Consider the following 11,937-nt stretch of genomic DNA (forward strand, 5'->3'; position numbering starts at 1 on the left):
GGGATCCAGAGATCTGAGGCTCTGCAATGGGAAATCCAGGATTGATCCTGTAAGGAAACCTTGTCTGACTGCGTGAGAGTGGTGTGTGTAGGGAGTCACTCACTGTGAAGGGACTTTGGTCCCAGCAGTGACAGTCTCTGGTGGTGGGAGTGTGACTGCCAGAGTGCTCCTGAATGGTCAGACAGGAAAATTTACTTAACACACATTCCCCTAGTCAAGACTCACGTTGAGTCCATTAAGCAAACCCTCCTGCAGAAGGCACCAAGACAGCAATGGAGCTGAAGCTTAACATTTCCAAAAAGACATGGAAGGAACTGGACTTTGTTCAGCCTCCATTGGAGAACTTGGTGCTGTCTACAGCTGCCTTATGGGACTAGATTGGGAATATGAGGCTGAGCACTTCAGTTCGATTTCTATAAATGAGACATTACGGAGCACACAATTGTGATTGAGAAATAGAAGGTGGGGGGGGGGGGGGGGAAGTCCTGGTGACTATTTGTTTTCCATTTTTGTATCAGATAAGAAATTCTTTACAGAGAGGGTTATCAGGCATTGGAACGGCCTACCCAGAGAGGTGGTGGATTCACCATCTCTGGAGGTTTTTAAAAAGAGATTGGATGTGGCCCTTAGTGCCATGATATAGTAATTGGAGTTGGATCAGGGGTTGGACTTGATGATCTTAGAGGTCTTTTCCAACCCAATCTATTCTATGATTCTACGATTCTATGATTCTATGATAACTGTTTTGCTCGGCTGTAACACTGACTCCCATCCCCCCTCGAAACCCCACAGAACAGTCGATTTTCCAACGCGGGCACCGGACGGAGGCAAGGTCCCGCGGCACCGCCTCTGCCGCTCCCACGGGCAGGTCCTGCGGGCACTGACTGCTCGGCACCCGCGGACACATCGCGGATCGATCCCGCGGCGGGGAGGGACGCGGGCCGGCCCCCTTCGGAGGGCGAGAGGCGCGGCGGGACAGCGGCGGCCGCTCCGCACCCTCCACCCCCCCGCGGCCGCGATGGCGCAGGGGGGCCCGTGGGCCGGGGGCCCGTGGGCCGGGGGCCCGGGGTCGCGGGTGTGCGGTGCCCACGCGGGGCGGCCTCTGGAGCTGTTCTGCGAGGACTGCGGGCGCTGCGTGTGCGCCCTGTGCCCGGCGCTGGGCGCGCACCGCGGGCACCGAGCCTGCCTCCTGCCCCAGGCCGTCCGCCGCACGCAGGTGAGGGCAGGGTGGCAGCGGGGAGGTTTGCGGAGGGCAGGGGTGCAGCGGGCAGGGTTGTGGAGGGCAGGGGTGCAGCAGGGAAGGTTGCAGCGGACAGGTTTGCGAAGGGCAGGGTTGCAACGAGGAGGTTTGCAGCGGGCAGGGTTGCAGCGGACAGGTTTGAGGAGGGCAGGGTTGCGGAGGGCAGGGGTGCAGAGGGCAGGTTTGCGGAGGGCAGGGTTGCGGAGGGCAGGGTTGCAGCGGACAGGTTTGCGGAGGGCCGGGTTGCAGCGCGGGCAGCGCCTGCGGGGCGGGTGGACAGGGCTGTCAGCCGGCAGCGGGAGCAGGGACCTTCCCGATTTGGTTGTAATGTCGTGCCGATTTCCCCTTCGTTTCTGGTGCTTGTGCAGCTGGGATTTCTTTTGCCGGGGTTGAGGTGGTGGCAACTGTGAGTATCAGCGCAGTGCAACAGCAGTAGGCCAAGTATCTTCAGCTTTTAGCCTTTCTTTGCTTGCCTTATGAACAGCTTGTGGAGCTCAGGGTTTGTTGTCACATCGGTTTTGTAGGCTGTGCTGGCTAGCATAACAAAGTTTCTGTACTTCCCTTACTTCGACAAGTGCTTTGTAAATCCCTTATGGACAGGGGTCAGGCTGCTGCCACTGCAGCACGGGAGGGAAAGAGTTAACCAGTCGCACCCAGTACCCACGTAACAGGTGTATAAATCAAGGGAAGAGGAAGTGAGATTGACTGTTAGGTCACATGCAGCACCATTTTATCCTCTGACTTTGGCTTCGTGTCTGAGTATTTTCTTTGCAGACCTTGTGTGTGGAATCAGTGGAACTTGGGTGCCCTGGGGAACTTGTTTTTATTGCTAGACTGGAAGCACCTTTGACAGAAACATAGATGCCACAGGGGAAGGGGAAAGGCCATTTCTGTTTATCATTTCCCCCCACCACTGTAGCTTACTAGACCACAGTGACTACCCACACACAGTACCTGTTCTCTGATAATCCTGGGGGATGGGGAGCAGGGGTGGTTGTGGGTTAACCAGTAGGCAGCTAAGCACAACACAGCTGCCTGCTTACTCCCCTCCCTTGCCCACTGGGAGCAAGAGAGACAGGGGAAGAGGAAATGAAGGCTAAAACCAAGAAAATTCATGGCATAAAAATAGTTAAATATGTGAAGGATAAGTGAAGGAAAAGAGAAATGGAACAGAAGAAAAGAGATGCAAAGGTGGTCACTCACCACCTCCCGTGTGTAGACCAACACCTAGACACTTCCCTACCAAAATATGGATAACACACCTAACCACCCCTCCCTTCCAGTTTTATTTCAGAGCATGTCATTATATGGCATGGAACATCTCTTTGGTTAGTACTGGTCATCTGCCTGCTTGCATCCCCTCGCAGCCTTTTGTGCACTCACAGTATAGTCACATCTGAAACACAGTGCCACACGAGCTCCTGTGAGGAAAATTAACAATCAGACTGGCGGTTCTTCCCTAAGCTTTTTTTCTCCACCCCACTGTAGCAGTCTATCGAATATCCCCAGGAGGCTTTTCAGGCTTGCCCAATACTTCTTGCTTGTGCTTTGTTTCACTCTGGAGAGCCTACCAGGGGGCTTGCTGAGGCCTGCATGCTGTGATGCTAAGCTTGGGAGGCTTAAAAAGTTGTAACACAGAGGTTTGAGGTACGTTTGTGCTTTTTTTTGCCCTTTTTTTTTGTTTGTTCTGTCTGTAATTTCAGAGAACTCTTTCCCTCTCCTTCTGTGGTATTTTGGAGCAATGTTACTAAGAGGTTTCCTACAGAAAACAGTAGGAAAAAACAGCTCCTGCAGAACTTCCTGCTTGGAAGTTCACACAGATTTGAGCAGATACACAGGTCATGCTAAACTCCTCTGGCATTTTACTGCACTTAATGTTAGAGAGCATTACAAGGGTAGAGGGCAGTGCACTAAGCTGCGAGTAAACAGCAGCATGGGGGTAAAACCACTGAAGATGTCTGAGCAATGCAGAGCACTCTTCCTGCCTGCTGGTGTGCTTTCATCCAAAGTATCCCTTTTGAAGCTGGGAACTCACTACAGTGTTCGCATTCCCTTCATGACACCAGGGCAGCATGTGGATGCAGGTGTTGTGCTGTGGCAACCTGGTTTAAGCCAAGGTAAAGCGTACGAAGCTACGAGTTGTGCTGGTTCCCTGAGTGTCTGATGGACACAGGGGAGCACGTGCTGTTGATAAAGAGTTAGCTCTGTGCCATATTAGGAATTGAGCAGTGTGGAAACTTGTGTTCCCGTGGAAACACTCTGCCCCTAGGAAGAATCTGCTGACATCTACTGGCTTGGGGCTGCAGAGATTTCAGGCGAAAACTATCAGTAGTTGTAGCCTAAGAGATGGTATTTTGGCTCGTGATTTCGTTTGCTGGGAGCAGTTACTCTGTACAGCCCTTGTGGTACGACATCAGCCAGGCAGCCCTGCTTCCACAGAGAATGTTCCACCGTGCTTTTAGGAAATCCTAGCTGTGAGTGCTAAGAAGAGATGAGAACCATTGTGTGAGGTCCATCAGCTGCTTCATCCCTGGATCTAAGGCTGTATAAAATCATCTGGAAGGACTCTCCCCGTCCTCCTGAGTGCAGGATATAAGATCAGCATTCTTTGCACTTGGTGTGTGTCCTGTGAGCCTGACTGGAGCTAGGAGTCTCATCTCTCAGAAATCCTTGCTTTTACAGTGTTTTCACTTGAATGACTTAAGGCATCCAGGCAATCCCTAAAGGAATGTTTTTGGAGTTGAATCCTTAGGGTGAATGACATGGGTTGCCTGGCAGTGTGTCAATTGCTAAAAACCAGCTCTTTTATTTACCTCTGTAAAGAAAGTACTGCTTAACCAGAAATGCTTGGGGTTGGCATAAGTATTTGCATATGGTCACTTTTGTGAGGGAGTGAGTGCCCTGTGTTTTAATTGCAGAGAAGGAAGATTGGGTTTTGCCCTGTGGTCTTTGTCAGTCTTTGATGAAGGGAATGAGGTCTAGGCTGCAAAATAAACTAAAGCAGGCAGATACCGAGTAGAACTCCTGAATCTTCAAGCAATGCAGAATTCTTCTGGTTCTTCAGAAACAAGACTGGAAAACTGTGGCTGGAATGGATAGCATAACTGAGGTGTCTTGCTCTATGCAAGAACATTTACCTGCTTGCCAAGGGCCTTCTAGATGCAGATTTTCTGACTTTTGCTGGGAGCCCATCTTCTTCTGACTCTGTCGTAATCAAATGAAAAACTGCATGTGTTTTCTAAGGAGGCACATGTCAGAAATGCAACATTTTGACCATGAAGCAACACTTCATGAAGCTCAGTTTGTCAGCCCTTCAGAGTTTAAATGCTATGCTGCCCTGGAGATGTTGCAGTGAGCTGGTACATGGGCAGGTAGATCCTCTTGTGTGGGTCCCAGCTGCAGAACAGGACACTGATAACAGGTGCAGCTGGAGCTACATTTTCTGGTATTTACTGAGAGGCTCTGTTTTAACACTAGTGCACTGAGAGCATGGGGCAGCATTGCCTGGATCTTTTATGGTACTGATGACAAAAATGAATCAGCAGGTGCACCAAGACTGCAGCCTGCTGGACAGAGGACAGCCAATTTCAGAGAGCTGTGAGTGAGAAACTGTGGGGCTGGATGTAGCAGAACATGAACAATGTGCTGGGCACACCACAAGTATCACAGATGGTGTGATCACCAGCCAAGTGATAATATTTGCTGTTGTAGGCATTCAGACTACAGCATCACTGAAGTGATAGTGGGGTATATCTCACTGGTCTTTTTGGGAAGCATCCTGAACTTTCACTGGAGTTTGACTGTAGATGGAGCCTTCCACTGATTCGCTGAATAAAAGTACTTGGTTAGCTGCCCTTTAGCTGCTAAGTGCTTTAGCATGTAGTCTTGAAATGCACAGCACTTTACATTTTCATTTAAAGATGAAAATGTATTTTTCACCATAGGTTTCCGTGTTCCTTAGGAAGGTGGTACTAATTTGGAGACCTCTCCAAATTTTACCTGTATAACCACCAGGTGAAATGTTGAAATCCTTTTGGTTCATCACTGTACTGGCCCCAGTAAGCCTCACAAACTCAGTATTTTGGTGATATACTCCCCTATATGGAAAACAAGCTGGATACTGATTTCTGATTTTTACAGATCTTGTTGTGAAGCAGTGTTTTATTTTGTTTCATTGCTGTATAGGAACTCATGGCATTGCGCTTGAAGGATCTAGAAGAGAGAAAAGAGCAAGAAGCTGGTAACAGAAGGAGTGTAGAGCAGGCTGTGAATGATGTGAAGGTAAAGTGTGGTTTCCTTCCCCACCGGATGGTCATATTCCAAGGAGAGACATTTTGTTTTCTCTGTAGCTATCCAAAGACCCAGACACCTACTGCTTCTCAGGAAAAGAGTGTATTCCTTGTGTGCATCACAATATATTACACTATCAAAGGGAGAGAAGAGGGAAAGAGTCTCCAAAGACCTGGTCCTCATTCCCTGATCAGCTGAACATCTCTGGAAGAACAGTGTTGAAATTTTTGTGCAGAGGAATAGCAGATAGCCCGAGCTGCCTATGTTATTCTGGCTTCACTGATGTATGTTACATTGCACTGAGCTGCATTACTGAGAGTTTGAGTAAACACAAGAAGAGCTCTATTGATTCTGTCTTAAGAATGGGAATATGTGCTAAACTGCACCTCGTTTATAGAGCATGAAATGGCTTTTGCCCTAAGAAGCATCTCTAAGCAGCTCTATCACAGAAGTATCAGTAAGAGCTGGAGGGAGCTCTAGAGGTTTGATGTCACTTTCTTTTGGAGGCTTTCTCTTTTTAGCAGCTCCTTGTCTCTAGCTTGCTTTGAAAGAGGTCAGAGTCTTGGTACTGAAGGACCACGTCTGCCTCTTGTTGCACTTAGTACCTGACCCTGTAAATTCCAGTTGAAAACAGCACTCTCTGCATTAATAGGCATCTTAGAATCTTCCCTCAAGCTTTTCCATCCAGACATCAGCAGGTAAATCCTGTCTGCCCTCCCTTAAGGGGTAGACACATGCTAATGAAGAGATGCAGAAAAATCAGTAAAATTGAACCAATAGGCAATGTTGAAAGCCTGAGAGAATTATCTGAAATGTTTATGGTCTGGTGAGTGTGGGGAGACACTCTTCTGCTTCATCTATAGGCACATGCCAATGTGATCAAACGGCAGCTGTCAGAAAAAGTGACCGAGCTCCAGTTACTTCTTCGGGAAGAAGAGAGTCTGGCAAAAAACTTCATTGATGAAAAGACTCAGCAAGCCCTAGGAGCACATGCTGAGAAGTTGGAGTCCTGTCAAGAACACCTTGCAGCCCTAGAGACCTTCTCGTGTCGGATCAGACAAATACAACAGGACAGGGATCCTATTCAGTTGCTGGAGGTGGTATTGTATGGTCTTGTTCTGCCTCTTACCCTCATAGTCCTTGATAAACTGCTCTAGCAATCTCTTCTGTAGATCCTTCTGTGTATAAGCAGCATATTTCTAACAGCTTTTTAATTTTCTTTGTGTTGGTGTTTTGGTGAACCAGTTTGTTACCTGATTTTTGTTAGGTGTTCCTGCCATGGCATTGATTTCAGATCTGTACGAAATCCATGTTAATTTTAAGCATATATGGAATAGAGAGATGTGTCTCTTGATCTTGAAGACAAATGCTGTATCGGGTCTTTCCTTGTCCAGTGTCATATGAAGATCTGAGGAAAGGCAGCCCTATTGGGAGCTGTTTTAAACCATGACTGCTGGGCTGGCCCCTGGCTCCAGTGGCAGGAGAAGTAATGGGCAGGCTAATGAGCTAATAAGCAGTCTGAACATGGCAAAGCTTGCCTGTTATGGGCCATAGGTTTACCTAGTGATGGAGCTGTCCTTGCTCTGCCTTGTGGGGGAGCTGGGAGGGAAGAGTCCTTTCATGTCACTGTCTCTGCTAATTGGAGAATTTGGCTTTCTGCCCTCAGAAGTACATAGAAATCGAGAAGGAAATGAAGGAATCCAGGCACCTGAGAGAACAGTGGCATCCAATACCTCTCTCATTTGAACACATACTTAACCATTATAAGCACTTCTTCAGAGTTCTTCAGTCCATTCTACAGAAACCGCTAGAAGCCCGGCTTAAAAAAGGTATCTGGGAGAGTGCTCTGAATTTTGCTTTCATCTGCTCTCTTTGTAAATAAAGTGTGGTTTGCAAGTAAGAACAGGACTTTTACCAAATCAGCTGGAGAAAACAGCAATGCTTCAGTCAGTCTTTTGTTTGTCTGATGCTTTTTTCCTCCAGTTCTGTGCACTTATTTCAATACAGTTTACTTCTCTGCAGACCGTCATACCTGCACAATATATCTATTCTCTCCTTTCAGTTACTGTTGGGTCTGAGTGCTCTGGCACTGAACATTGGCTACCTGTAAAATTTGAAAGCTTTTTCTAATTGATGTACCCAGTGATCTTTCTGCCTCAGTCAGAAAAAGTTCTGTGCTTTTTGGTACTCTAAAGGTGAGCTATCATGTTCTATTTAGAATTACTTTTGTCTTTGAGCTAGTATTTAATCTTTAAGTGACCTTTGTCATGATTAAGGCAGGAGTTTCTAATGGGACACAGAACCACAAAGCCACATAACCATGGAAAAACCCTGCTGCTCATTGAGTGAGCAACACTGGCCATCACATTTCACCCAGCTACCTTTTAATAATCCCTTTTCTGAGAATCGCCAAGAACAAAATAGCAGGGTGCTGGGGTAAATGGTCAGACCAGATCTGAAAGGCCACTGCAGATTGTGTGTAGGATTGCTAGACAGCATCGTGGAGGTGCTCTGTAGTTAGCATCTGCAGCTGTCTTCAGCTGCCTGACTGCTCTCGTCTGATAGGGGCTGCTTTTTAAGGAATCAGATGTGATTACTTGGTGTTGTGCTCAGTTGTGTAGTTCATTGGCAACACAGGAGTCCAGCATCTCTGTGCTATCCAAAGAGCATAAGACTGAAAGCCTACAGAGTGAGTAGCCCTTCCCCAGAAAAAGTAACAGAGTTTGTCCATGAAGTTGGAAAATGGAAGTTGAAGAACTAGCAGACTCCCTGAACTGTCCCTTTTCATCTCTGTCCAGATGTTTTCAGTAGCCTTAACGCCACTGCAAAGAAGGAACCTGGAACAGTGTTGAAAACCATGACTCCTGTTGATCGGTTGCTTTTCTTAAAACGTAAGTATGATGACAGAATCCTCAGATCTCAAGTTGGAAGGAACCCACAAAGATCACTGAGGTCCTGGCCTTGCACAGACAACCCCAGGAATCACATCATGTGCCTGAGATTGTTGTCCAAACACTTCTTGAACTTTGTCAGCCTTGGGGCTATGACGAGTTCCTGGGGAGCCTGTTCCAGTGCCCAACCACCCTCTGGGTGAAGAACCTTTTCCTAAACCTAAACCTCACCCGGCACAGCTTCATACCACTCCTTCGGGTCCTGGCACTGGTCTCCAGAAAGGAGATCAGTGCCTACCTCTCTGCTTCCCCTCATGAGGAAGCTGTAGACTGCAGTGAGGTCTCCCCGCAGTCTCCTCTCCGAGCTGAACAAGCTGAGTGACTGTAGCCACTCTGCGTACGGCTTCCCTTCATCCCATCACCATGAGTGACCCAGACCAGAAAGCTATGGAGGCACCAGTGTTGGTGCCCTGCCGTGATTCCCTTGGCATGCCTTTTCCAGCCCCATTGTCTCTGGAGCTGTAGGTTCCATGGCTCTCTGAAGCCTAACCTTAACCCTAACGGCAGGTTGGTGCCGTGGCTGAGGTCCCCATCGCCTTGGTGGCCCAGATCAGAAAGGTGTGGAGGCAGCAATGTTGGTGCACTGCCATGATATGCTTGGCATAAATTTTCCAGCCCCAGCATCCTTGGAGCATGTAGGCTCTGTAACTCGCTGAACTCTATCCCTAAGAGAATCTTGGTGCTACAGCTGATGTCCCCATCACAAGGGGTGGCCCAGATCTGAAAAGTGTGGAGTCAGTCAGCAGTGTTGGTACCCTGCCTTATTTAGACTGGAACGCCCTTTCCAGACCCAGTGTCCTTGGACCTGTAGGCTTCCTGATTCTCTGAGCCATAACCCTGTAAAGAAGTGTTGGTGCTGTGCCTGAGGTCCCCATCACTGTGAATAGCCCAGATTACATATGTGTGGAGGCAGCAATATTGGTGCCCTGCTGTGATCCCTGCCTTTTCCAGCCTCTCTGCCCCTGGGACAGTGGGATTTCTGCCTCTGTCTCTGTCCTAAGACACTGCCAGCTGTGGGCTTCTTTACAGGCGTTTTTTAACTCGGACTTCTTCCAAGGGTCATGATAAACATAGTAAGTATGTTTATGGCTTTGGCTGCAGATGCAAGATCACCAACCTGGGAATACGACAGCATTCACCCAAGACTGAAATTGTCTGATGACCGTCTTGAAGTAAGCTGCAGCTGGAGGAGGATATTTTACCCCTGTGGTCCCCAGAGATTCGATAAATTATGGCAAGTGCTAAGCAAAGATGCATTCCTCTCTGGGAGCCATTACTGGGAAGTTGACCTGCTTCATGCTGGAGCCGGCTGGTGGATTGGCGCAGCCTACCCTTCCATTGGCAGGAAAGGAGACTCTGAAACCTGCCGGCTGGGCTGGAATAGAGCATCTTGGTGCCTTAAGAAGTTTGAATTGGAATACTGGGCATTTCACAAGGGGGAGAGAATCCCCATCTTGGTAGAGGATGATCCTGACCGCATTGGCATTTTTCTGGATTATGAAGCAGGAATCCTTTCATTCTACAATGTTAGTGATGGAATGGCTCATTTGCACACCTTCCACTGCAAGTTCACAGAACCAGTATATCCAGCCTTGAGACTCTGGGAAGGGTCCATTAGAATATGCAAATTACCATAAGGCATGAAGCAAAAAAAAAAAAAGCCTACTATTTTATGCTTTCTCTGTGAAAACCACTTTAGCATGAATTAATCTCTGTATGAAAGTTGTAACTATGATGCTTTTAGAAGGTAACAGTAAGTTCAAGAAAACCAACTGTAATTTTTAATGTCTCTGTCAATGGGGGAAGGTGATCTGGCTCTTATAAATGGTGTTGATGTACCACCTGAAGTGCCATACATAATATTTTTGTACTTTTTTCAACTTGCAAAATGGAAAAAGTCTAGTTGAAAGAAGCATATTACAGCTCAGACTGGAATGGGGATATTAACATATTTTTTTATGAACTTCCTCCCCTCATCTGTTTGGAGAGGCTGCAGTTGTGTACAGTAATGGGTTTAGTTTGGTTCAAGCTCAAGTTTATATATTGTATATTGTTATAGCTGACAAGGTCAGATTTGGATAATAAATGCACTAAGTGAATTACCTTATACTTACATGTCATCTTGGAAAAATCAAAGACTGGCACGGACTTTTGGAAAGGTCCCTTCTGAAGTAGGAGCTTTTGAGGCCACATTTAATAGCCACTGACTGGTCTTACTTGTGACAGGGACTTTGAATTGGGCTTCTGGATGGCCCTATTCTTCCCTATTAAGTGGAAACGTGAGAAACAGCTGTGTACAACCTGCAACAGAGTCCAAAATGCCTGGAAGGCCCCCACAGGGGCAATAAAAACACTAGGTCAGTGGGGCATTTATGCTCAGCTTATTTTTCTGTCCACTTTGCAAAGGCTCTTTAACTGCAGCTGGATAAACATCTGTTCACACAAAACTAGGAGACACAGCTCGCAATTTTCTGTATATGGATATTTTTTCCCCCAATACATTAATTAAAGTCTTGGAAATTTTTGGAGCCTATGTTTACAGCAGTCTCTAGGACCAGCCCTGCTAGACTCAAGAACCACTGCTATTTGAAGCAGGTCAGGTAATCTTATAGTTTTCAAATCCTAGATGCCCTGGAGTCATCAACAGTGCTAGCAAAGGCAAGGTCTGGCCATAGGCTGACATGGAGAAACAACAGCTTGTTTTATAAGCTAAATTTATTTTTCAAATTTGAAATAAAAAAAAGAATCTTTTAACAATCAAGCATACTGTGTCAGTCACAGCTCACATATGTTCAAGCACATGATTCAATCTCTGCTTCCCCATTTGAAGATATGAGTACAGTTTCCTCAGAATTGCAGAAGGGTGAACATTTTGAAAGTGAACAGCTCACAGGTACAGAAACACCCACCACCAAATTCAAGGTACTTCACCACCTCATGATGAAAATAAAAGTAGCAAGTTCCAAGTAACCATCACTAGTAAATGATTCCACCACAGAAAAAAAAAAAAGCAGATGAATTACACTGAAGCAGTTCTGTGCTCAGAGAGGTAACTGGGGAATGCCCAGTTTGCAGCTGCTTCCATATGGCTCCTTCCTGGTCACAGGGAGAAGCAGCAGGCTCACAGCAGTGGGACTGCATTTCTTACTTGGAAAGTGAGAAGCTGGGATGCAAGGGTAGAGCACACAAGAGGTGGACCTACCATCATGTAAGGATGTGATGTAGTCAGGCAGTCAGCCTTGGCCATCTCAAACTCCAGTGTTGAGGGAAAAACCCTAACATAATGTATTTGCTTGGTAGTACAGGAAAAGGGCTGTTCAATCTTCACCAGCACTTGGCTTCCTACCCGAGAAGTTACCCCCCCCCCCCCAGGTCCAAACAGAGGTATCCAAATGCTCTGCAGAACTGATTTAAGATCTAGTCTTCACTCAGCTCACAACAGATGCTTCTGACAAA

At 47.1% G+C, this 11,937-nt stretch overlaps 1 protein-coding gene across 1 annotated transcript; it reads left to right on the plus strand.

The window, feature by feature from the left end:
- Positions 1-733: 733 nt before the first annotated feature.
- Positions 734-10,179, plus strand: TRIM14 (tripartite motif containing 14). Its single transcript, XM_027652985.1, has 6 exons — positions 734-1,216; positions 5,426-5,521; positions 6,394-6,627; positions 7,197-7,359; positions 8,329-8,421; positions 9,583-10,179. Exons 1-6 carry the CDS (start codon positions 734-736, stop codon positions 10,116-10,118), a joined length of 1,605 nt encoding a protein of 534 aa, XP_027508786.1. The 3' UTR covers positions 10,119-10,179.
- The last annotated feature ends 1,758 nt before the right edge of the window (positions 10,180-11,937 follow it).

This window comes from Corapipo altera, unplaced genomic scaffold, assembly GCF_003945725.1.
Source record: "Corapipo altera isolate COAL_440 unplaced genomic scaffold, ASM394572v1 61305, whole genome shotgun sequence".
NCBI classification, from domain to species: Eukaryota; Metazoa; Chordata; class Aves; order Passeriformes; family Pipridae; genus Corapipo; species Corapipo altera.